At 52.5% G+C, this 23,546-nt stretch overlaps 1 protein-coding gene across 4 annotated transcripts in view; it reads left to right on the top strand.

The window, feature by feature from the left end:
- Window positions 1-23,546, top strand: part of Cacna1a (calcium voltage-gated channel subunit alpha1 A) — a 231,115-nt gene that overhangs the window by 135,873 nt on the left and 71,696 nt on the right. For all 4 annotated transcript variants that reach the window (XM_052166367.1, XM_052166368.1, XM_052166366.1 and 1 more), the window contains exons 13-23: window positions 61-173; window positions 279-410; window positions 1,234-1,306; window positions 4,953-5,070; window positions 5,197-5,264; window positions 9,191-9,297; window positions 11,157-11,831; window positions 17,656-18,092; window positions 19,378-19,516; window positions 21,660-21,789; window positions 22,866-22,925. In XM_052166367.1, coding sequence (XP_052022327.1) covers window positions 61-173; window positions 279-410; window positions 1,234-1,306; window positions 4,953-5,070; window positions 5,197-5,264; window positions 9,191-9,297; window positions 11,157-11,831; window positions 17,656-18,092; window positions 19,378-19,516; window positions 21,660-21,789; window positions 22,866-22,925 — 2,052 coding nt within the window. The remainder of the gene's footprint in view (window positions 1-60; window positions 174-278; window positions 411-1,233; window positions 1,307-4,952; window positions 5,071-5,196; window positions 5,265-9,190; window positions 9,298-11,156; window positions 11,832-17,655; window positions 18,093-19,377; window positions 19,517-21,659; window positions 21,790-22,865; window positions 22,926-23,546) is intronic.

The following is a 23,546-nucleotide window of genomic DNA, read 5'->3' as shown; positions in this document are numbered from 1 at the left end:
TGGGAAGGGGCTGGAGTCCTGATGTCAGCCATGACATTGAGACTGAGCTCTCTGCCACAGGTCATCATTGGGAGCATCTTTGAAGTCATCTGGGCTGTCATAAAACCTGGTACATCCTTTGGAATCAGCGTGTTACGAGCTCTCAGGTTACTGCGTATTTTCAAAGTCACGAAGTAAGTCTTTGAGTTTCTTAGCGCTCTGACTGTGGGATGAGGAGGGGGGCCCCTGCCCAGCCTGCAGACCCCTGATCTGAACCCCACTTTGGCTTCTGTCGGCAGGTACTGGGCATCCCTCAGAAACCTGGTTGTTTCCCTCCTCAACTCCATGAAGTCCATCATAAGTCTGCTGTTCCTCCTCTTCCTGTTCATCGTTGTCTTTGCCCTCTTGGGGATGCAGCTGTTCGGTGGCCAGTAAGTACTGCCTGCCTTCTTGAACTTCTTACCCAGAACGCCTGCTCAGCTCCCGTCACACACACATGCACACATACAGACACATGCACACACACACACACACACACACACACACACACACACACACGCACGCACATGCACATGCACACACACATGCACATGCACTGCACAGCTACATTCATACACACGCACACGTGCACACACACGCACACACACATGCACTTGCACTGCACAGCTACACTCATACACGCACACACACATGCACACACACACACGCACATGCACACACACATGCACTGCACAGCTACACTCATACACGCACACACATGTACACATTCACACACATGCACATGTACACACACATGCACATGTACACACATATGCACATGCACACACACATGCACTGCACACCTACACTCATACACACGCACATGCACATGTACACCCACACACGCACATGTACACACACGTGCACTGCACAGCTACACTCATACGCACACACACACACGCACATACATGTACACACACACGCACACACGCACATGTACATACACACACACGCACACACATGCACATGTACACATGCACTGCACAGCTACACACTCACACACACACACATACTGACCCCTTTGCACAGACCATCATCTTGTGACTGCCCTCAGGACACAAATGGTCATATAAGATAGTGGGCTTCTGGGTACCAAATAGAGTGTCTTCCTGGGAAACAGAGGAAACAGAGATACTCTAGATGTTACCATGGAAACCGGAAGTTGAACTAGGACTTGAAAGGAGAGCTAACATAAAATGTCCTTGCTTTCTGCAGGTTTAATTTTGATGAGGGGACCCCTCCCACCAACTTTGACACTTTTCCAGCAGCAATAATGACTGTGTTTCAGGTATGAACTTCCCCGGTCCTGATTCAGGCTCCTAAACACCAGGCAGGGGCTTCCCAGCAGCCCAGGAGCATCCCTGAATTCCTCCATTTCTTCCCTTTCCCCACTGTTTTGGTACGCTTGTTTTTATTGTTGCTGGAGATGCAGCTTGGTGCTGGAGCATTTATTTGATACGTTATGAGGCCCCGGATTCCAGCCTAAGTACAGCCAAACACAGTGCACACACACGAAGAAAAGCACATAGGCTGCTATACAGGACCTCATAGGAAAGCACCGGGGCCCGCTGGGGTACAGAAGAGGCTTGCTTGAGGCTTTCCTGAGAAGGCGAAGTGGGCTGTCTGCCCCGTGCTATACTGACTGGAAGGAAGACCCTGGCAGAGCAGTCAGGGTAAGCTACAATAGCTAAATTCTTCCCTAGGACAAGACCATCCCTCCAGGGCCCGCAGGGCTCCAGCTACTTAAGTATCCAAATACAACCAGTAAAGTTGGCTGGGCATGATGGGCATTGGACTCTCGTCCCAGGACATGGAGGTTGGGACAATAGGATGTAAGAGTCCAAGGTCATCTTTAGTATACAATGAGTTTGGGGTCAGCCTGGGCTACATGAGATACTGTTGAGGAGAAAAGAAAGATAGATAGAAAGACAGAAGAGGGGAGGGAGAGAGGGCAGAAGGGAAGCCAAAAGGAACACAGAACCCAGGATAATGTCACACACCTGTAATCCTGACACTCGGGAGGCTGAGCCTGGAGATCTGCAGCTCAAAGCTAAGCTTTGAGACCCAAACCAAGACAGAAAGGGAAAGGCCTGGTTGATACACCTGCCTGTCTTCGAAGCAGGAGTCTCCACATGTTCCAGGACAAGGAGGCTTACTTACTTTTGGGGACCTACACTGAGGCTTAGAGACTGGCCTGTCAGACATCTCTAACACACTCACATCCATTTCTTTCCTTGGGAGAGGACAGAGCATGTAGCGAACATGGCCTCCGTCCTTCCTTTTCTTAATAAGCTGGCAGCTTCTAAATGAGACTGCAAGGCTGGCTTGAGAGAGGACAGCTGCGAAGCAACACCCAGAGCCAGAGAGCAGATGATTGGCAGACTGAAGCTCCTCCCAGGACAGGGACAGTGTCTGCACACCCTGCTGATGGTCTGCAGACCTTGCTGATTGTCCGCAGATTCTGCTGATGGTTTGCAGACTCTGTTGATTGTCTGCAGACCTTGCTGATTGTCGCAGTTTCTGCTGATGGTCTGCAGACCCTGCTGATGGTCTGCAGACCCTGCTGATTGTCTCAGACCCTGTTGATTGATTGTCTGCAGACCCTGTTGATGGTCATACCTATTTAGGGTAAGAAGACGACACAGGCATCCGGTTATCAGAGGCCAGGGATATTTCGCAGTGGGCAGGGCATGGGTTGCCCTCCCAGAGAATGACCGTCCCTGAAGCAACAGTGCCAGGCTGAGAAGGAACATTCTAGAATTCTTTCCTATTTCATCCTCAGGAGACTATAAATAGAAGGAAAGAAACTGCGGTGGTAGTGTTTTGTTTTGTTTTGTTGTTTTCATTTTAAAAGACAGGAGAGCTGGGTATGGTGATGTAGGCCTTTAATCCCAGCACTTGGGAAGCAGAAGCAGGTGGGTCTCTGAGTTTGAGGCCATCCTGATCTACATATTGGGACCCTGATGACAGTAGATAGATAGATAGATAGATAGATAGATAGATAGATAGATGATAGATGGTGAATGAGTGGATGAACGGGCCAATGAGATGTCTCAGAAGGCAAAGGTGATTATTCCCAAGCCTGATAAGTTGAATTCAATCTCTGGTGCTCATGTGGTGGAAAGAGAACTGACTCCTACATATTGTCATATTGTCTTCTGGTCTTCACACTAACGCTTTGGCGCGTGTGTGTGTGTGTGTGTGTGTGTGTGTGAGAGAGAGAGAGAGAGAGAGAGAGAGAGATCATTGCTGCTCAAAGAGCCAGCGTTGAGTTCCCAGCACCATGTCAGTGGCTCACAGCCACCTGTACATCCACTGTACATCCAGTTCCGAGGGATCTGGCGCCCTCTCCTGGTCTCAGAGGACACCTACAGCCTCATGCACAAACCCACAGAGACTCACACACATACACATAATTAAAAATAAAATAGGGAGAGAAAACTTTCTTTTTAAAGAATATTAGATGATTATCCAGGGCAGGAGCCTGTGATGTAACACAACGTGCTGACATGTGCCGTGTGCAGGGCCCCTAGGCTCGGCACCACAGCAGAGGCCAAAGCATCACACTAACCTGTAGAATGAGGCGGACTCTTCACTCGCTCGTCTGCCTCTAAGCAGCTGTTGCATCCTTCATGTCAACTTCTTAGTCTCTCTGAGTGAAACTGTGGTGTCTCTCAGTGCTGACCTTATGTAAACTCATATCATATCCCCAGATTTTTTAAGCATTTGGGCACCGCTCAGATATGGCTTTAGAGCGTGATGGCACATGCCTGTTACCCCAGCACAGAGGACAGGAGAATCAGTATTCAAGGTCATCCTTAGTGATTCCGGGAGTTTGAAGGCAACCAGCTATATGAAAAGCTGACACACACACACACACACACACACACACACCGTGTACTTGTGTGCACATGCACAAGCAAACAGAAGGCCTGATATTCCCCAGTCTTCTCCATGTTCATGGAAGAGGGACCGCCCCTGACAGAGGGGGACCTGCCTTTGTGCACTGCCATGGGTGAGCGGAATGTGTGTGAGAGAGAGGGGAGGGAGGAGACAGAGACAGGGTGAGAGGAGTCAGTCTCATATAGCCCAGGCTAGCCTCATGCTGTATAGCTAAGGCTGTCCTTCAATTTATCCTCATGCCCATCTTCCCCAGTGCTAGCATGACAGGCTTGTGCCGCCATGCCTGGCTCATGTGGTCCCGGGGATAGAACCCCTGGCTTTGTATGTGTTAGACAAGCGCTCTACACTTCCCACACCTACCGAGCTACATCCCCAAGCCTTCGCCTTCCTCTTCCTCCTCTTCTCCCTTTTCCTCCTCCTCCTTTTCTCCCTCTTCCTCCTCTTCTGCCTCCTCCTCCTTCTATTGTTCCTCCTCTTCCTCCCCCTCCTCCTCCTCTTCCTCCCCCTCCTCCTCTTCCTCCTCCTCCTCTTCCTCCCCCTCCTCCTCTTCCTCCTCCTCCTCTTCCTCCCCCTCCTCCTCTTCCTCCTCCTCTTCCAAGCAGGAATACAGGCTTCACCCTCATGACCCCATGTCACCCCAGTTACTTCTCACAGGTCCCATAACCATTGACAAATGATGAACTAGGCAGGGCTCTGCCACCCAGCTCCGTCCCCAGGATCCCTGCCTTTTTAATTATTGTGTATTGTGTATCGCTAGAGACAGGGTCTTGCTAAGTTGCCAAATACCAACTCACTGCAAGCTGAGCTTGCGCCTTGAAGCTTGACAGGAACCCCTTCAGTCCAGAGCGAGCGCTTGTGTCACCTCAGAGAAGACAGGATAGCAGCAAGCCAGGAGACACCCAAAGATGGGGTTTCACAAGGGGTCACTAAAGACCTGGGCTGGGGTTGGGCCGACAGTCATGGCCGAAGCGGTGGCTCTGGTGAGCGGTGGCTGAGAGGGGCTTGGCCGTGTGTTTGTCCCTGTCTTTCAGATCCTGACTGGCGAGGACTGGAATGAGGTCATGTATGATGGGATCAAGTCTCAGGGCGGCGTGCAGGGCGGCATGGTGTTCTCCATCTACTTCATCGTCCTCACCCTCTTCGGGAACTGTATCCTTCACGGGGACCAGGGACAGACCGGGTGTGGGCGGAGCAGGCGGGACCCAAAGGCCCAGGCTCTGTCAGCTCCTCAGGCCGCGCGCTTGCCTCCGCTGCTTTCCCTGACTCCACATACAGACACCCTGCTGAACGTGTTCTTGGCTATCGCAGTGGACAACCTGGCCAATGCCCAGGAGCTCACCAAGGTGGACAGCACAGTAACCACCTGCTCATGGCAGATCATGACAGCAGGGTTTGGAGGGGTGTGGGGGTTGGGTCGGGGTTCTTGCTGGGGATGGGAGCACTGGGCACCTCTCCTGGAGCCATGCCATCCCTGATCAAGACAGTTTGCAGCCCAGTAGGGGGAGGGGACAGTAAGGTGCTACTGAGGACAGACGTTCAGCTACGCCCAAAGGCTTGAGGAATAAGGAGCCCCAGGAAAATGGGCACTGCTGCCAGCCAAGGGGCAAGGGGTGCCGTGGTAGGGCCTCTGGCAGAGCTGGAGTTAGCAAGGCTCAGACACAGTGATGAGGAATGCCCTTCCCCCACATCACCCTCCTCCTGACATCCACACCGAGCATACCAGGGGACAGCCAATAGGGGGCTAGGGACAAGGTGCACAGAGGTAACCTGGCTGGGAAGACAAGATGGGTCTGAGGGCTTATGGTTCCTGATGTGACCCTGTACTGAGGAACTGGCTGGGCGAGATGCCCTCGGGCTGGCGTTCCAAGGGACAACAGTAAAGAATGGTGGTGCTCCAGGTGCCAGGTTCTACTCTGGTCCCCCTTCGGAGAAGGGGAAACTGAGGGTCAGAGAGGCAAAATCCATGGTGGCAGATGGTGTGGCAGATACAGCCGCTACTTAAAGCATCATGCAGCCGGCGTGGTGGTGTGTGACTGAGCACAGACTGAGGCAGGAGGATTGCAAGCTTAAGACCTGTGCCACATAGAAGAACCTGTCTTCCCTCAAAGAAAAAAAATATATGTGTGTGTGTGTATGTGTATGTATATGTATATATGTATATATATGTATATGTGTATATGTGTGTATGTATATGTGTATATATATGTATATATGTGTGTATGTATATGTACATATGTATATATGTGTGTGTATATGTATATATATGTGTGTGTATGTATATATATGTATATATATGTGTGTGTATATGTATATATGTATATATATATGTGTGTGTGTGTAGATGTATATATGTATATATATGTATGTATGTGTGTGTGTGTGTATCCTCACTCCACATGTGGGAAAACTGAGGCCAGGGAGAGTAGATGCTTGTACCATACACCAGGAACTTCAAGAGCCAAGATGGCCCCTACAAAAGGCAGAGGAGAAGAGAGGGGACAGGGACTCAGGAAGAAAAGCCACCAGGTGAGATGAAACCCAGGTTTCATTCCTACTCAGTAACGCTGAATTATCTGAGGACAAACTGGCATCATAAGCCCCTCAAGGCAGCCTAAGTGTCCTCAGTTCCATGTCAGTCATGGGGGGCGGTAACACTGCTTTCTACAAGCAGCTCACGCCCCCTGGTGGCGATAGTCTGTGGACAGAGCAGCCAGGTAATGTTCCACTCAAAGAACACTGGACTGCGTGGTGATGGAGGGGAAGGGGGTTCCCAGAGATGGGCACATCTGCCTGGGAGAACTTTGTGCAATCTTGAGGAGTCAGGGACAGACAGAGATCATCTTCCTGGCAGCCATGGCTGGCTCTGCAGAATGACTACACACAGCTTGCAGGCAGAGTCCTCCTCCCAGCCCTGAAGCCCCCCTCCCCATGCCCAGCCTCAGCTCCACAGTGCGGTCCCCAGAGCCTCAGAACCCAAGACTACAAGGCTACAGGGGTAGGGGCTGCCAACCTTCCATCTGTTGGCCCTGGCAGGAGGGAGAGAGAGTTTCCTAGCCCCACCTCCGGCAGGGAAAAGCGGAAGGCTCCCACCCCGGGCACAAAGCCAAGAGTTCAGCCACCATGAAGCTGGCTGGCATGTGTCACCACAGGCCGATCCAGCCATGAGCTCATCTGAGATACAGGAGGCCGGCATGGGAAGACAGGCCAGCTACACTCCGAAGTGAAGGCAGCCATCCCCCTGCAGACCCCAGACTTCCCTTCATCCGTTGTACACGCCGTTCACACCGTTGTAATCCCCAAGCAAAGGAAGGGACCTGTCTGAGCTCCGTATTACAGATACCATGCCTCATCCTGTAATCATGGATTGAGTACCTACAGTGAGCGTGGCCCTGGCCTCAAACCAGGGAGATCACAGTGAACAAGAGAGACAACAGTCCCTGCCCTGGTGGAACAGGGGTTCAGGTTATAGAGGCAGGCCAGAAATCAGATGCATTTTTAAGACCAGTGTTTGTTGACGGTGCTGAAGGGACTCGTGCAGGGAGGGCTGAGTCAGGGAGTCCTGGAAGAAGCTCCGTCAGGAAGAGAGACACAGAGAAGTTGAGAGATTCACTGAAGGCCGCACAGCAATCAGTGGTCAAGCCAGGGATTTTAACCCTGAAACTTGTGGTCTTCTCCACTGCGCATGAGATGATTAAACCTGACTGTGCTCCACACCCACCCAGCAGCCTGCTGAAAATGCAAATTCCGAAAAGCAGTCTGGGTCTGCAGGTGCTGCCAGGGGCCTGGAAAGGTGCATTTTCAGTGTTGCTGAGGCCAACGTTCCAACGACCTGGTTCTAAAAGACGCTGGACACGGTGTCTAGCGAGGAGAAGCACTATCTCCTCGTCACTGACAGTGTTAAGGTGCAGGTTACTTCTGCTCCAGGGAAGCTGGAAAATGGGGCAGGCGCCCTGCAAGCCCCTCCCCATAGCCTCTCTTAGTGCTGGGTCTGTGTTTGCGCCTTGTTTTTTCTCTGTCTTTCCATTGGTGGGATTTTCTTTTCTTTCTTTCATTTCTTCTTTTTTTTAAGATTTATTTATTTATTTATTATGTGTAAGTACACTGTAGCTGTCTTCAAACACCCCAGAAGAGGGCGTCAGATCTCATTATGGATGGTTGTGAGCCACCATGTGGTTGCTGGGAATTTAACTCAGGACCTTCGGAAGAGCAGTCTTAAGCACTCTTTGGAAAAGCTCTTAACCACTGAGCCATCTCTCCAGCCCTCCTCCTCCTCCTCCTCCTCCTCCTCCTCCTTCTCCTTTTCCTCCTCCTCCTCCTCCTCCTCCTCTTCTTCTTCTTCTTCTCCTTCTTCTCCTCCTTCTCCTTCTTCTCCTTCTCCTTCTTCTCCTCCTCCTTCTTCTTCTCCTTCTTCTCCTTCTTCTCCTTCTCCTTCTCCTCCTCCTCCTTCTCCTTCTTCTTCTTCTTCTTTTTTTTTTAAGAAAGAGTCTCAATTTGTAGCCCTAGCTGGACTGGAACTCACTATATAGAATAGGCTAGCCTCAGACTCACAGAGAACTGCCTGCCTCTGCCTGCTGAGTATTAGGGTTAATGGTGTCCACCACCTGCACTACCACACCAAGCAATTGAGGGCTTTTCTGCGACATAGCTAAATGACTTCAAGTCCCAAGCCATCTAGGCCATGAAAGCCATAAGCCTGAGCCTTCCTCCCCATCTTCCCACAGTTGGAGCTGAGGATAGATCTTGTAAACCCCAGGCTACCTTTGGGCTATTGACAGATGTGGGACCCATGGCTCTGCCACCGGGGCTACCCGACATCGAAGGGAGCCAATTCTGAGCACTTAACAACTTGAAAAGCACAGAACATCTACAGACGTGGGACTCGGGCTGCAGCTCAGTGACAGAACTCTGTTCTAGCTAGCATAAAACCTGAAACAAAGTTGGGGAAATAGAGGTAGGGGGAGCCAGGCATGCTTGTACGTGCCTGTTATTCTAGCACTGGGGAGGTGGGGCTGAGACCATCTCAAGTTCCAAACCAGCTTGGGCTGCAAAGGTTAATGAGCTAGCCAGCCGACCTGGACACGAGGGAGTGGCAGTGTGCGTCACCCCCCAGTCTAACTAGGAACTGTGGTTCTGATTGGTGAAGATCCAAGCTCAACTTACTTCTCAGTGTTTCACATTGACCCCTGGCTGGCAGCGAGGTGGGAAGTGCCCCGCCCCCGCCCGCACCCCGGGCCCGTTCTTGTGAACAAGAATTCCACTTGCCTTCTAGGATGAACAAGAAGAGGAAGAGGCAGCCAATCAGAAACTGGCTCTACAGAAAGCAAAGGAGGTAGCAGAAGTGAGTCCCCTGTCTGCAGCCAACATGTCCATAGCTGTGTAAGTATCCCCAAACCTTGGGCGCCACCCAGGCATGGTTGTGGGGAGAGTTAGAGTGGCCTCTAACTGCTGAGCCTGGGAGAGGTCAGCACCTTTGTCTTCTTGCACCCTTTTGTTCAGTGAGTATTTAATGAACACCTACTATGCACCTGGTCCTGTTGTAACTGCTGGGAAGGCGGCATCCATGTTGGGGAGGGGCACTTTTGTGTAGCCGTTCAAGTCAGCGAAATAATAAATAATAAACAAGACAAGTAGGTAAAATATACTGTGTGGAGCTCCAGGAAGCCAGGAAGGGGCTGAGGTGTGTGGAACCTGGGTCAGGCTTCACTGCAGCCCCACAGATGTGACTTCATAGCCAGGTGTGCTGGCACATACCTCACTCTGGAGACAGAGACAGGCAGAGCTGTGTGAGTTCAAGAACAGCAAAAAACTCGAAAGAAAGGAGAGAGGAGCAAAAGGCAGGGGTGTTTCAGGAATAGGAAAGAGACTAGTATGGCTGGAAATGAGTAGGTGAGAAGACAGACTTGGAGGAAAATATAAGGAAGGGAACAGAATAGGCAAGGCTAGACCACAGGGAAAACTTGTGTTTGGGCTCCAAGAGTTGTTGCCCCCAATTAAATTAGCGCGCGAGAGAGTATATGGGCAGAGGAGTGTTGAGACCAGACACAGATGCCCTCTGCTTATTCTTGTGGTAACAGAATGTAGCGGGGTGGGAATCCTGTGGCCTGAAGGTCAGACTCCAGAACCTGGGCTGCCCAGGCAAGAGCGATGAGGACTGGGCAGGGTCATGGCTGCCACTGGATTCCAGACAGGTTCTAAGGGAAGAGCAGACACTTCGCTGGCGAATCAGAGGCAGTGAGATGGGAAGTATCTTCCTTAAAGGGAGTTTCAGGAACACCCACATTCACAGCCACACCTCTGCTGATGGCCAGGAGGAGTGGCTATGGCAGAGCCACACCTCTGCTGATGACCAGGGGGAGTGGCTATGGCAGAGCCACACCTCCGCTGATGGCCAGGGGGAGTGGCTATGGCAGGGCAGGCTTCCCGTTGGGCCAGTACTACCCAAAAGGCATGCACAGCCGACTGCTTTCCTCCAGGGATGCCCGTGACTCCCACCTGCACACCCCAGCCGCTCACAGCCCAGAAGAAAAGGATCAGAGATGGCTTCGTGTGCTGCCATTTAAATTATGTTTGCTCATTTGTTGGTTTGTTCGTTCATTCATTCTGGCACTGGGGATTCACTCGTGGTAGGCAGGCAAAGCCTCCGTCAATGAGCCACACACCCTCGCTGGTAGAATCTAGGCTGGAGCTCTGCTCGTGAGACAACGGGAGCCTGTAGTAAGACAGGGTATTGTAATGAGAGCTCAACTCTCTCAGCTCAGGTGCTGGAGAAGCAGAGACGGGTGCCAAGGGCCCAGGATCCCCTTCAGAGGCAGGTTCTTCATACCTACCTTCCTCCAAGTAGACCCTGCCTCCTAAAGTTTCTACCACTTAGCATAAGTCCTTGTGTCTATAAGCCTATCAATGGACCAATCGCACACCTGGCAGTGGGGAAGTAGAGGCGTGAAACTGGCCTACTCAGCAGTCCAAGAGAAAGGGCCGGAAAGATGGCTCCGTGGGTAAAGAACCTTGACACCAAGCCCTACAACTTGAATTTTGGCTCTTCTCATAGTGGAAGTAAACCGATTGCGGATAGTTGCCCTCTGACATTCACACACTGTCGGTGGCCACATATGCAAACACATACATCAAAGTGATAAAAGTCGAAAGAACCCACTGGAGTTAGGGGGTGTCGCAGCCCTCGTTACCAGACATGACAAGCATGACACGGCATGCAGCCTCCCTTCCTTGCCTTGCAGGAAGGAGCAGCAGAAGAACCAGAAGCCTGCCAAGTCGGTCTGGGAGCAGCGAACCAGCGAGATGCGCAAGCAGAACCTGCTGGCCAGCCGCGAGGCGCTGTACGGGGACGCGGCTGAGCGCTGGCCCACGACCTACGCGCGCCCGCTGCGGCCCGACGTGAAGACGCACTTGGACCGGCCGCTCGTGGTGGACCCGCAGGAGAACCGGAACAACAACACCAACAAGAGCCGAGCGCCAGAAGCACTGCGCCCGACCGCGCGGCCCCGCGAGAGCGCGCGCGACCCCGACGCGCGGCGCGCCTGGCCCGGCAGCCCCGAGCGCGCCCCTGGACGAGAGGGCCCGTACGGGCGCGAGAGCGAGCCGCAGCAGCGCGAGCACGCGCCGCCCCGCGAGCACGCACCCTGGGACGCGGACGCCGAGCGCGCCAAAGCTGGGGACGCGCCCCGCCGCCACACGCACCGGCCTGTGGCCGAGGGCGAGCCTCGCCGCCACCGCGCCCGCCGCCGGCCAGGGGACGAACCCGACGACCGGCCGGAGCGCAGGCCGCGTCCCCGCGACGCCACTAGGCCGGCCCGCGCTGCAGACGGCGAAGGCGATGATGGGGAGCGCAAGCGGCGACACCGACACGGGCCGCCCGCCCACGACGACAGGGAGCGCAGACACCGGCGCAGAAAGTGAGTGGGCTCTGGGAGGGACCTGGCACTCCGGACCGAGTTCTCAGTAGCTAGGGTGACAGTCACCAGGCCAAGCATACTGGAAGTCACGGGGATGCACCCATTAGCCATAGTCCGGGTTAGCAGACGGGGAAACAGATGCAATTCAGTGCTTTTCTAAACAGGATGCACAGCAGTGCTACGCCCCTCACTGGGAGATTCTAGGCTGGCCCTCTACCACTGAACTACATCCCATCTCAACATAGGTACTTAAAAAGTCTGGGCTCTAGGACTAACAAATTGTGCGTCTTACGCGTACATGCGCTAGGGAAAGCCTGTCGTCTCCAACAGATTCGTCTAGCTTGCTGCTTCCTTGTGAGCTAATGTACCCTGGACCTCAGTGTTCCCATCTGTATATTGGACTCCCCCAAATGACTAGAATCATTGCTAGAATTAAACAAGTGAACTCCGCTAAGGCTTGCCCCAGCACTAGTGCACGTAAAGCACTCAGGGTTCAGCGCCTGCAGCTGCTGTTTTGCCAGTCCTTTGCTTATTTGACATTGTCCCTGGGGAGGGCTGAAAAGCCATTGTGCCCTGAGGCATCTTCCTTGACGGCACCCTACTTTGCAGTGCTTCATGAAAGACCCTGGAGTGACTCCCCACGAGAGGCCCAGGGACTTCTGTGTTGGTAGAGATATCTGTTATCTGTTATAAAATACAGTTCTCAAGCCAAGTGTGAGGTCACTTCTATGATCCGGGTACTTAGGAGATGGGACAGGAGGATCTGGACTTTAGGGCCACCCTTGGCTACATAGCAAGTTTAAGATCATCCTGGCCTACAATGAGAACCTGCCTCAAAATATTATTATTATTATCATCATCATTATCATTATTATTATAGATATTTAATGTCCTTTTGATCTACCTTTGTATTGTTATGAGAGTAATCATACTGGGTTTTTTTTTTTTTCAGTATGTACAAAATCTGACCTAGGCCTATGGGAAAGGGGTAATTGTACAGCCCGCAAGAGTCAGCTTTGTCCTTCTGCTGTGTGGGTTACCAGCTTGTGACTGGACAGGACTTGAGGGCAGCCGTGAGACTCTGACCAGTGCAGGTTCCAGGACCACACACTGAGTGGTGGGATTTTCAACCAAATGAGAGCTTAGCCAAGGGTCTGGTCGCATCAGGTGTATTTTAGCCCAGGCTGTGAAATCCAGCCAGTAACTACAGGCATTGGGGGCCCTATAGAGTGGCTGACTTCATCTGTTTCCATTGCTATAACCAAATACCTGAGGTCAGGTTACTTATAGAGAGAGGAAGCTTCTCCATCTTCTTGTTCTGTGCAGAGTCAAACTCCAGCACAATGCCAGCCACCCTGAGGGTTTCTTGCTGCATTCAGACATGACGAGGGCCTCCCGTGGATGCCCAGAGCTGTCATGTCAGCTCAGTCTCTTTCTCTTAAAATGACAGCATGAGGGCCCTGAGCTTGTGGTCTTATCTAGATGTAACTACCTCTCAAATCTCCAAAAACCATCATCAGGCAAATTTAGGGATTAAGGTTCCCAGTACCTGAGTTTGGGTAGATGAGGCAAACTTTAAAACCAGAGCAGAGACACTGAGAAATGTGATCAAAATGTTCTTACAAGAAGAACAGCTAGAGAAAAGTGGAGATTCAGTCAAGGGCAGTATATGCTAAGGTCCTGGGGTCGATCAGAAGACAGCCAACTTGCAAGACAGTGAGGAGAGAGGGGCAGAGGGGCAGTGATGAGAGAATAGGACCCTGGGTCCCTTAAGAGGCTAAGGAGCAACTGATGGTGTGAAGAGGAGTAGTGTCCTTCTGTTGTGTCTGCTGCTGCTGTACTGAGGAGGCAGAAGGATGAGAACAGATGGTCATCCCTAACAGTGCTCCGGGAGGTGGGCTTCTGTTGTTCTGAGATAGAATCTCATAAGACCCAGGCTGGCCTTGAACTCACAATGTAGCCAAGGCCAGTCTTGAACTCCCGGTCCTCCTGCTTCTACCTCCCAAGTGCTGGGATTACAAGTGTACACTTATCATGTCTAGTTTTATTTGGTGTTGGGGATGGAATGCGGTCTTTGCTCACACTAGGCAAGGACTCTATCAGCCGAGCCACACACCTGGCCTCCAGGAGGAATTTTGAATGTCTCTAAATGTCTAAGAGCCTAGTGCTGAAATGCAGCGACTCTGAATACTCCTGCCTATCACTGCTGGCTGTGTGACTTTTACAATGTCACTGTACCTCTCTGGTCCTTATTAGTTCATCTGCAAATAGGTGAGTGGTAGACTGACATGTAAGGTTTAAATCGATGACTATATGTAGACTGTGTTGAGTGATGCTGCGCCAGGAGCAAGTACTCAGTGAGTGTTAGTGTGAGTGGAATTAGTCACAGTCCTAAGTTCAGCCATCTTTGAATGTCTTTAGGGGTCATTCTGAGGCCCTCTGGGATACCAAAGGGCTCCTTCTATAAAACAGTGTACTGTCTACAAGGAACCCACACTTACCCTCTGGGGACTTCAGATTATCTCCAGGAGACTTAGCACACCTACTGCAATGCACCTGTGGGCAGCTAGTACTCTTTCTCTAAAATATTTAGACAGCAGTGGTCATTTAATTAATAACAGCGGTCTCCCCACTAAGGCAGGCCTATGGCCTTCACGGTACCAGGGCTGAGTTCCTTCCTGTGGAGCAGCCCTCAAATTCAGTCATTAAGCAGTTGGTTATCTCCACAACGTTAATGGCAGTGTTGCTCCTGTGAGCGCACCATTGTAGTATGCAGGGACCAGGGCTGGGAAGACCATTGGTATATTTTGGGGTTTGTTGTTGTCAGTTTTGGGTTTTTGTGTTGTTGTTTTTGGTCTGTTTGCTTGTTTGGGTTTTGTTTAGTTTTGTTTTTTGAGACAGGGTTTCTCTGTTTAGCCCTGGCTGTCCTGGAACTCACTCTGTAGACCAGGCTGGCCTAAAACTCAGAGATCCACCTGCCTCTGCCCCTCGAGCCCTGGGATTAACAGTGTTCTCCCCACCGCCCAGCTCTATACTCTATTTATTAGGAAAGAAACAAAAGGGACGACAGTCATATATTGGGGCAAGCAGGGTGGGTTGGTCTATTAGTTTTAATGTTTTCAGTCTTGGGCTGGAGAGAGGGCTCAGCACTTGAGCACCTCCTGCTTGCTTAGAAGACTGAGGTTCAGTTTCCAGCACCCACATGGTTGACCCACAACCCTCTGTAACTCAGTTCCAAGGAATGCAATGTTCTCTCATGTCTCCAGGGATACTAGGTACCCATTGCCACACAGACATACATACCCGCCCTAACAGATATACATAAAATAATATCCAGTCTATAGTCAGTTCAGTCCTCAGATACAGAATCTATAGTATGTAAGGGTGAATTAGAGTAAGAATTTCTCAACTGGCCAGGCATGGTGGTATACTCCCAGCGCTCAGGAGGCAGAGGAATGTGGATCTCTGTGAGTTTAGGATCACTCTTGTCTACATAGTGAATTCCAGGACAGCCAGGGCTACATAGAGAGACCTTGTCTCAAAAGCAACAAAAGACTTCATCAAGTTGTTTTAGCATTGTGTGAGTATTCAGTACTCAGTATCAAGTGTTTTAGCACTGTATGAGTACTCAGTACTCAGTATCAAGTGTTTTAGCACTGTATGAGTACTCAGTACTCAGTATCAAGTGTTTTAGCACTGTGTGAGTACTCGGTAAATGTGCACAGACCAGATTAACAATACTGAAGTCTCTCATTGAAAGACATCAGAAGCTTTAGAAGCCTGGATATATAGTGGTCCATGCCTAGAAACCTGCAAACCTGCACCCAGGAAGCTGAGGCAGGAGGATTGCTATGAGTTTGGAGCCATCCTGGACTGCAGAGTAAAGTGCTGTTGAAAAGATTCTGTTTGGAGGATCATTTGATTCAGAGAACTGGGATCCCCCCCCCCCGTGAGCACCCGCCTTTCTCCCCCTCCCGTTGGGGTTATGCCCTGGCGTTCCCAGAGCCCTACCCCTTGTGTTTCATTCTCTGGGATGTTGATGGTGTCGTTTCTGTTCTCCTTATCCTTAATCCTGTTTCCACACTCCCGTCTCTCTTCCCCTCTGAAACATGCATCACCAGAACACTACTCCTGCATCAGGTAGTGGTTGCTAGGCTCAGGTTCTCCAATTCAGGGCAGCTGAGCCCGATGTTACCCCAAGGTGGCCAAAGTGAGGTGCATGCCCCCTGACTCCTGCCACAGACCTGTGAGCCACCAAACATCTGCCACTCCCAGGACTTGTCTCTGGACCATTCGCATCAGCTGTGCCTAGGTCCATCTGCATCTGTTGCCATGGCAACCCACTCCCCACTGGTACAAGGAGAGGATCGCTGCAGTTCTGAGTGTCCTGGCTTACTCTGCCCGTGTAGCAGAGAACTGTGTTCCTTTAACATATGCCCCTCACACATTCCCTAACAGCACCACTCCAAGCACCCCAAGTTGTTCTCTGCCTGTTTCCTTTGCTGGGTGATGTTGGGTTTCTAGATAGGACCAGATTCCAGATTAGTCCCATCCAAGATGGTTCATGTAGGACAAATGTCCTCTCCGCCTCAGTTTCCCATTCTGTTGAATGGAGTTGATTCTCTCTTATCAGTCTTCGGGGTACGGAACGTATTCGGTACTCTTATGATTGCCTCCAAATGATCTAGGACAGTGTCCTAGGTCTCAGCAGACCCCAAGGGAGAAATCCGTGAAGCTGAAAGTGGGGCACCATTTGAGACAAGCTTAATACAGCCTCCACTAGGCACTATGGGACAGGGCCCAACTTCAGCTTTCTGTATCTTTTGAATCTTCCTTGAGGACACTTAAGGATTAAAGTTAACTGGAAATTGAGCTGGGTGTGGTGTGGTACCACACACCTTTGATCCCAGCACTTGGAAGGCAGAAGCAGTCGGAGCTCTCAGAGTCTGAGGCTAGCCTGGTCTTACGTAGTGAGGTGCATGTCCCTGACTCTAGGACAGGACAGTCATAGCTATATTGTAAGGCTCTGTCTCAAAAACAAACAAACACAAACAAACAAACAAAACTAAGCCAGGTGGTGGTAGTGCAGGCCTTTGGTCCTAACGCTTATGAGAGGAGACAGGCAGATCTCTGAATTAGAAGCTAGCCTGGTGTACAGAGCAAATTCCAGGATAGTCAGGGCTACACAGAGAAACTAGATAGATTGACAGCGCCCGCGCTGCCACAGTACCGAGTATCGGGCGTAGGCCGGGGGATTGACAAAAAAAAACACAGACATGGGTTATTCTGCAAGGAGAATGCCAAAGCTTTACTGAGAGACCAGCAATATATATACTAGAGGCCAGGGAAGGAACAGGAGAAAACAATTATAGTCATAGGTCAGGCACCAGGGAAGTCCGTACCACACCAGGCAGGAAGGCAGGAATCAAGCTAAGCCACGGGATGTTTTGCTCTCAAGAAACCTGTGCAAAAAGCTCAGCTGGGGGTGTTGAGCATTTATGATTGGACTTTGCACATTGGGCCAGCAAAAGATGTCCAGTAGTACCAGGGGTGTGAGCTGGAGTCCCCAGTGAGGGGAGTGGGTGTGGCTCAGAATTCTACCACAGCATCAGTGATGCCGGGGGTCCTCCCCAGCTCTACAAAGAGCTCGCCGAGTGCTCCCTGCCTGGAGCAGCGCAGCACTCTGTGACACGTAGGATCAGGAAATAGTCATTTCTCCTGTCTTTTCAGGGTGGGTAAGGCGTGGGGCCTTGTGGGTAGCAGGGCTGGGTAGCGCAGCATATGTCCCCGCATCCTAACACTCTTCCACTTTGATCCTCTATAGAGAGAACCAGGGCTCTGGGGTCCCCATGTCTGGTCCCAACCTGTCCACCACCAGGCCAATCCAGCAGGACCTGGGCCGCCAGGACCTGCCACTGGCTGAGGACCTTGACAACATGAAGAATAACAAGTTGGCCACCGGGGGGCCTGCCAGTCCCCACGACAGCCTGGGTCACAGCGGCCTTCCCCCTAGCCCCGCCAAGATCGGGAACAGCACCAACCCTGGTCCCGCCTTGGCCACCAACCCCCAGAACTCTGCCAGCCGCAGGACACCCAACAACCCGGGCAACCCCGGGCCCCCCAAGACTCCCGAGAACAGCCTTATCGTCACCAACCCCAGCAGCACCCAGTCCAACTCAGCGAAGACTGCCAGGAAACCTGAGCACATGGCGGTGGAGATCCCCCCGGCCTGCCCGCCCCTCAACCACACCGTGGTCCAAGGTGAGGAGCTTCCGGTGGCCTGGACAGTCCTCCACAGTCCGTGCTCTCTCTGGGGAGCCCCAGTCCTCCACAATCCGTGCTCCCTCTGGGTAGCCCCAGTCCTCCACAGTCCGTGTTCCCTCTGGGGAGCCCTCAGGGGCGTTGGCCTGTGGCTGTTCTCTGCACCGCCTTCCCTCCACAGAGCCCACACTGCCACAGTGGAGAAAGGAGAACTGGGGGTCTGGGGGCAGCTTGTAGAGTTAGGTGCACCATTGCTAAGACATGCCACACCGCTGGAAGAATCCTCTGTAAATGGCCCAGTGGCGCAATAAGGACGGGAGGCCGCTGGGATCTGGCTCGGCTGGTAGAGTATCGCTTAGCACGCACCCCAGCACCACAGGCAACCTTCAGTCAAGGTGGGTGGAGGCAGAAAGTTCACAAGTTCAAGGCCACCCTTAGCTGCCTACTAAATTTAAGGCCGGCCTAGACCCCATCTCTACTGTTAGTAGCAATGCTGATGTCTTTAGTCATCAGAAGGTTGTGTTTCCTGGTGTTATCACTGCAGCACACACTTGAGAATGTCTGCAAGCCTCTCTCTCAATCTCCGCAGTCAGAAGTCTCACACCCACACACCAGTGTGGCCCCATTCGGATCAGCCTCACTTCTCTGTCACCTGGGGCTTTGGCCCCCTCAAGACAAGATGGCGTCTTGTCCTGTAGGGATTTTGGCTCTGGGTTGTCATGTTTTGAGGTGGCATCTCACTGTGTAGCCTCAAACTGGAAGTCATCCTCCAGCCTCTTCTTCTCCAGTGCAAGAATTGCAGGTGTGTGCTGTCGTGCCCGACTTCACAGCGGTGCGTTCAGAGGCTCAGCCCACAAACAACCTACACAGAACACAAGGGCCTGCCCAGAAGGGAGGGGCCACAGTCAGGATTGGGTGCTCTCACAGACGTCTGAGTTTTCTGCTCTGTGAACCAGGGCTGTGGGCAGCTGCCCCGTGCAGGTCCCAGTAACCTCAGAAAAGTCTAAGGAAACAGGGTCTCCAGTACCTTGTAGAACACTTGCCCAGTTCAACACCAGCCCTGATGCTGTGTGACCTTAGGCTAGCCGCTTCACCTCTCTGTGCCTGGATTCCCTCCTGTCAGATGGAGATGATAGGCACCAACCTCGCAGGGTCAGGTGATGCCTGGTATACAAGAAGCTTTTTCTCAAACGTCTTGTGCTTAGTGTCAGCTCCAGGTATGACCAGGAGCCTGGAGCCTTGTGGGAAATCATGGAGGAACTCGTGTTGGTTCTTGTCCCAACAGTAAACAAAAACGCCAACCCAGACCCACTGCCAAAGAAAGAGGAAGAGAAGAAGGAGGAAGAGGACGCAGACCCCGGGGAGGACGGCCCAAAGCCCATGCCGCCCTACAGCTCCATGTTCATCCTCTCCACCACCAACCCGTGAGTGTGTGGGAGCAGGAGTGGGGCCAACTCCTCGGCGTGGGGGCGGGGCTAGTGTCCCTGCGTGGGGGGCAGGGGCGGGGCTAGCGCTCCTGCGTGGGGGCGGGGCTAGCGCTCCTGCGGGGGGCGGGGCTAGTGTCCCTGCTGCGTGGGGCGGGGGCGGGGCTAGCGTTCCTGCGTCGGGGCGGGGCTAGTGTCCCGGCGGGGGCGGGGGCGGGGCGGGGGCGGGGCGGGGGCGGGGCTAGCGCTCCTGCGTGGGGGCGGGACAGACGGTGGGAAATAGATCCCCTCAGCACCAGCCCTTCGAAGCTGTAAACTAGTCTTGCTTTACTCACAGAAGATAAAAACTTGCCATAATGCACTGCCCTGGAAAAGATCATGGATAGAAAGCCACTTCCTTAAATACCCAGACACCTCTGCCATGCCGGGAGAGGTGTCCTTTAGAAATGGCTGTCTTGTACAATACACACCCTGCACGACCTACACGGCCATGTGACATAATTCTGTTTCTAACCATTGCACCACAAAGATGCAGGCTCTTGGGTCCTGCAGGTCAGCTTTTGTCTGACGTTCAGTGTGGTCCTTTACTAAACAAATGTTTCAGTGGCACCTAATGTCGGGTACGGTTCAAAACTTGAGAATAGCCTCTTAGCACAGGCGCAGAAAGAACGGGAAGCCTGAGTCAGACCAGGCCGCTTGTAACAGGCCCAGGCTTGGTTTAGGTGGGTGGCGCTGGAGACGGGCGAGGAGGCTTTGTGCCCAGCGAGCACTCCGCCCCAGATGTTTCTCTGTTGATGGTGACAATGACGAGGTTTGGGTTTGGTTTTCATTTATCATTGCTGCGTGTATGTATGAGGTGTGCTTGCCGTGGCTCCCGTGTGAAGGTCAGAAGACCCTGACCGTGTTCGCGTGGGTTCTGGGCCCAGGTTTGCCGGGCGAGCGCCTTTATATCTCATTGGCCCCTGGTTTCTGTTTTGTTTTGCAGATGTGTTACTGTAAAATAAAAATTTTCCTTTCCCCAGCCTCTGCTCCCGGAACCACAACGCGGAGACTAATTATTTATCAATAAATGCCTAGGCCATAAGCTTTGGCTCGTTCCCCAAAGTCCTCGTGACTTATTTAACATGTTCAAACTATGTCTTCCACATGCTTAGTTACCTTCAGTTCCAACCCGCTTCTCCCTTCACGTCTCCTCAGCGGCTCCCTCAGCAACCCCTTTTATTCTCTCTCTGTTTCCCAAAATCCTCTCTGCTCCTGCCAGTGCCCCACCTACTGTGTCCTGCTTCAGTTCAGTAGCTTTAGGCTTTTTTATTGGCACGTGTTGCTTATAAGAGATTCTATCTACATGTTGTTGATGGCATGTTTGTGTGTGTGTTTTGTTTGGGGGTGTTTGATGTGTTAGTGTGTATATGAGAGAGAGAGAGAGAGAGAGAGAGAGAGAGAGAGAGAGAGAGCTCTGTCCTGCATGCCTTTAGTTCTCTGTGTGTTCTGTATGTGTGATTTGTTTTCAAGACAGATCTCACTCTGTGGCCACGACGACTGCACTGCCCTTAAACTCATCCCACAGTCCAGATTGTCCTGAACTCTTACACGGCCTCGAGTATGCCTGGATTACAGATAGGAGCCACCACACTGAGTCCTCTTTTTAGACCCTAGAACACCTTACACATGGAACACGTGGCCGTGAGATTGCCCAGTGGACTGAAGCACTTGTTGCCAAGCCTACCAGCCTGAGCTCAGTTCCCAGGACCCACAGAGTCGACCCCACAAGCTCTCCCCTGAGATGCACAGGCGAGCTCTGGCCCGGTTACCACCCAACACACACCAGTAAATAAATATAATTAACGGAATACGCATAAATGAAGTCTTTCCGAGTCCTGCAGAATCATTAGTAGTGGTGATTCTGCCTGGCTTGGGAAGCAGAGTTCTCCAGCCGAGCAGAAACTCTTCCAAGGGTAGTATAACCATCTCGGATGGCTGAGGTCTTTCAGCTGCACTGGACTATAACGCACAGCCAGCGCCCCATTGAGAGTCCCTGACAGATGGCTAGGGTGGGGCAGTGGGCTTGAACATCTCCGTGGAACCCTCAGTGGTGAGAGGAGGGGAAGGACCTGCGGCCTGAGTGCCCCATCTCTGCCCCCAGCCTCCGCCGGCTGTGCCATTACATCCTGAACCTGCGCTACTTCGAGATGTGCATCCTAATGGTAATCGCCATGAGCAGCATCGCGCTGGCCGCCGAGGACCCGGTGCAGCCCAACGCACCCCGCAACAACGTGAGTCCTGGCTTTGCTTCGGAACTGAAACTACTGATTCCACAGAAGCTCTATCTCTGAGCCACGCCCCCAGCCCCTCATTGGGAGTTTCTAGGCAGGAGCCACGCCCCCCAGCCCCTCGCCGGGGAAGTCTAGCAGGAGCCACAAACCCAGCTCCTAGGTCACATTTTGATGGGCGACCATGGAAGGCGTCCCTAGAGAAATATTTGACCCACGCCATGAAGGAAAAGAGAGCGGGAATCAGATGAGCTCTAGGAAATAAGCAAGAACTGCGAGCATCCGCGAGGCAGGGAACGGCGAGGCGGGCGCTTCAGTGCCAAATTCAGACCGTCCTGAGCGAGGTTTGCAGTGCTTGACCCGGCAGGTTTCTTATCCTAAGGGAGGATAAGCCTTCCTTATCCAAGGGGGATTGTTTGCCGAACTGTATAATTTAGGTGATTATACCGCCCTCTGCTGGTCATGTTCAGAAATTACCAGCCTTGAACCTACTGCTCCCACTCTCACCCCTCCACACACGGGTGTCCTGGGTGGCTCCTGCTACGGGCAGGGACAAAGGCCATTGATAACCCATGCAGAAACAGCCAAACCTCAGCTCTGGGCAGGACAGTTGGGTGAGGAAGGGGAGGGACGATCATCCTACCCTCGGAGGGAAAGAGCAAGACGACCAGGCAGCCCCAGAGTTTAGAAGATGCTCCTGGAAACAGGAGACTAGGGCGTGGACATTAGCCAGTCAACCCCATCACCCCGAGGACAGGCACCCCCAGGGTGGGGTGGACTCCTCTTAGTCCACAAGGGGCTTGGAGTACAGGAAAAGAGTCTTGGTGACCCGGGTGAGGGATGGGTGAGTCGTCGGTAGGATTAGCTGCTGTCTTCTGGACACAGGCCCTGCCTATCTTTGATCCAGCCTGGGCGTGGCTCCAACGCATTGCTTGGCCCTGTCCAGCCCACTGGGTGGAAACCTCTACTTCTGGGAGGTTTTCAGAGTGGGCCTCACATCCCAGTGGGCTACTGGTAGGTTTCCCAGGAGCCCGTTCCTGGCCAAGCCTGTGATTGGGTCCCTCGTCTTATTCCCACAGGTGCTGCGATATTTTGACTATGTTTTCACAGGCGTGTTCACCTTTGAGATGGTGATCAAGGTAAGAACAGAAGTGGGGCGCCCACCGGCCTTCCTCAGGGTGAGGGGCATCGACAGGCAGGTGTGGAGGGAGGGAGGAGGAGGGGGCAGGTGAAATCAGGGGACTAACACTTGGCAGTGACTGGGAGGACTTTGGTGTGAGCCCTGGAGGAGGGCTCTAGGCAGAAGACAGACCCTGCTTGAGCACTCTCAGGTACAGTCTCAAAGCTGTCAGGTGACAGATGAGGGGACTGTCAGGGACCCAGTAGCCATGGTAAGGACCCACATGAAACCACAGGTCACCGAGGAGGAATTAAGAGATGGACAGGTAGCCGGGCGGTGGTGGTGCACGCCTGTAATCCCAGCACTCTGGGAGGCAGAGGCAGGCGGATTTCTGAGTTTGAGGCTAGCCTGGTCTACAGAGTGAGTTCCAGGACAGCCAGGGCTATACAGAGAAACCCTGTCTCGAAAAAACCAAATCCAAAAACCAAAAGAGAGAGAGAGAGAGAGAGAGAGAGAGAGAGAGAGAGAGAGAGAGAGAGATGGACAGATTCTTGGAAGGTTCTAAATACAGAGTCTATAATGCTTGCTGATGCGTGACCTACTGTTGGGGTTCAAAGACTTCAGCTTCAGACTGCCGAGT

The sequence above is a fragment of the Apodemus sylvaticus genome, chromosome 21, assembly GCF_947179515.1.
Source record: "Apodemus sylvaticus chromosome 21, mApoSyl1.1, whole genome shotgun sequence".
Classification (NCBI taxonomy): Eukaryota; Metazoa; Chordata; class Mammalia; order Rodentia; family Muridae; genus Apodemus; species Apodemus sylvaticus.
The sequence above is the reverse complement of the archived record's forward strand: the minus strand, read 5'-3'. Positions and strand labels throughout refer to the sequence as shown.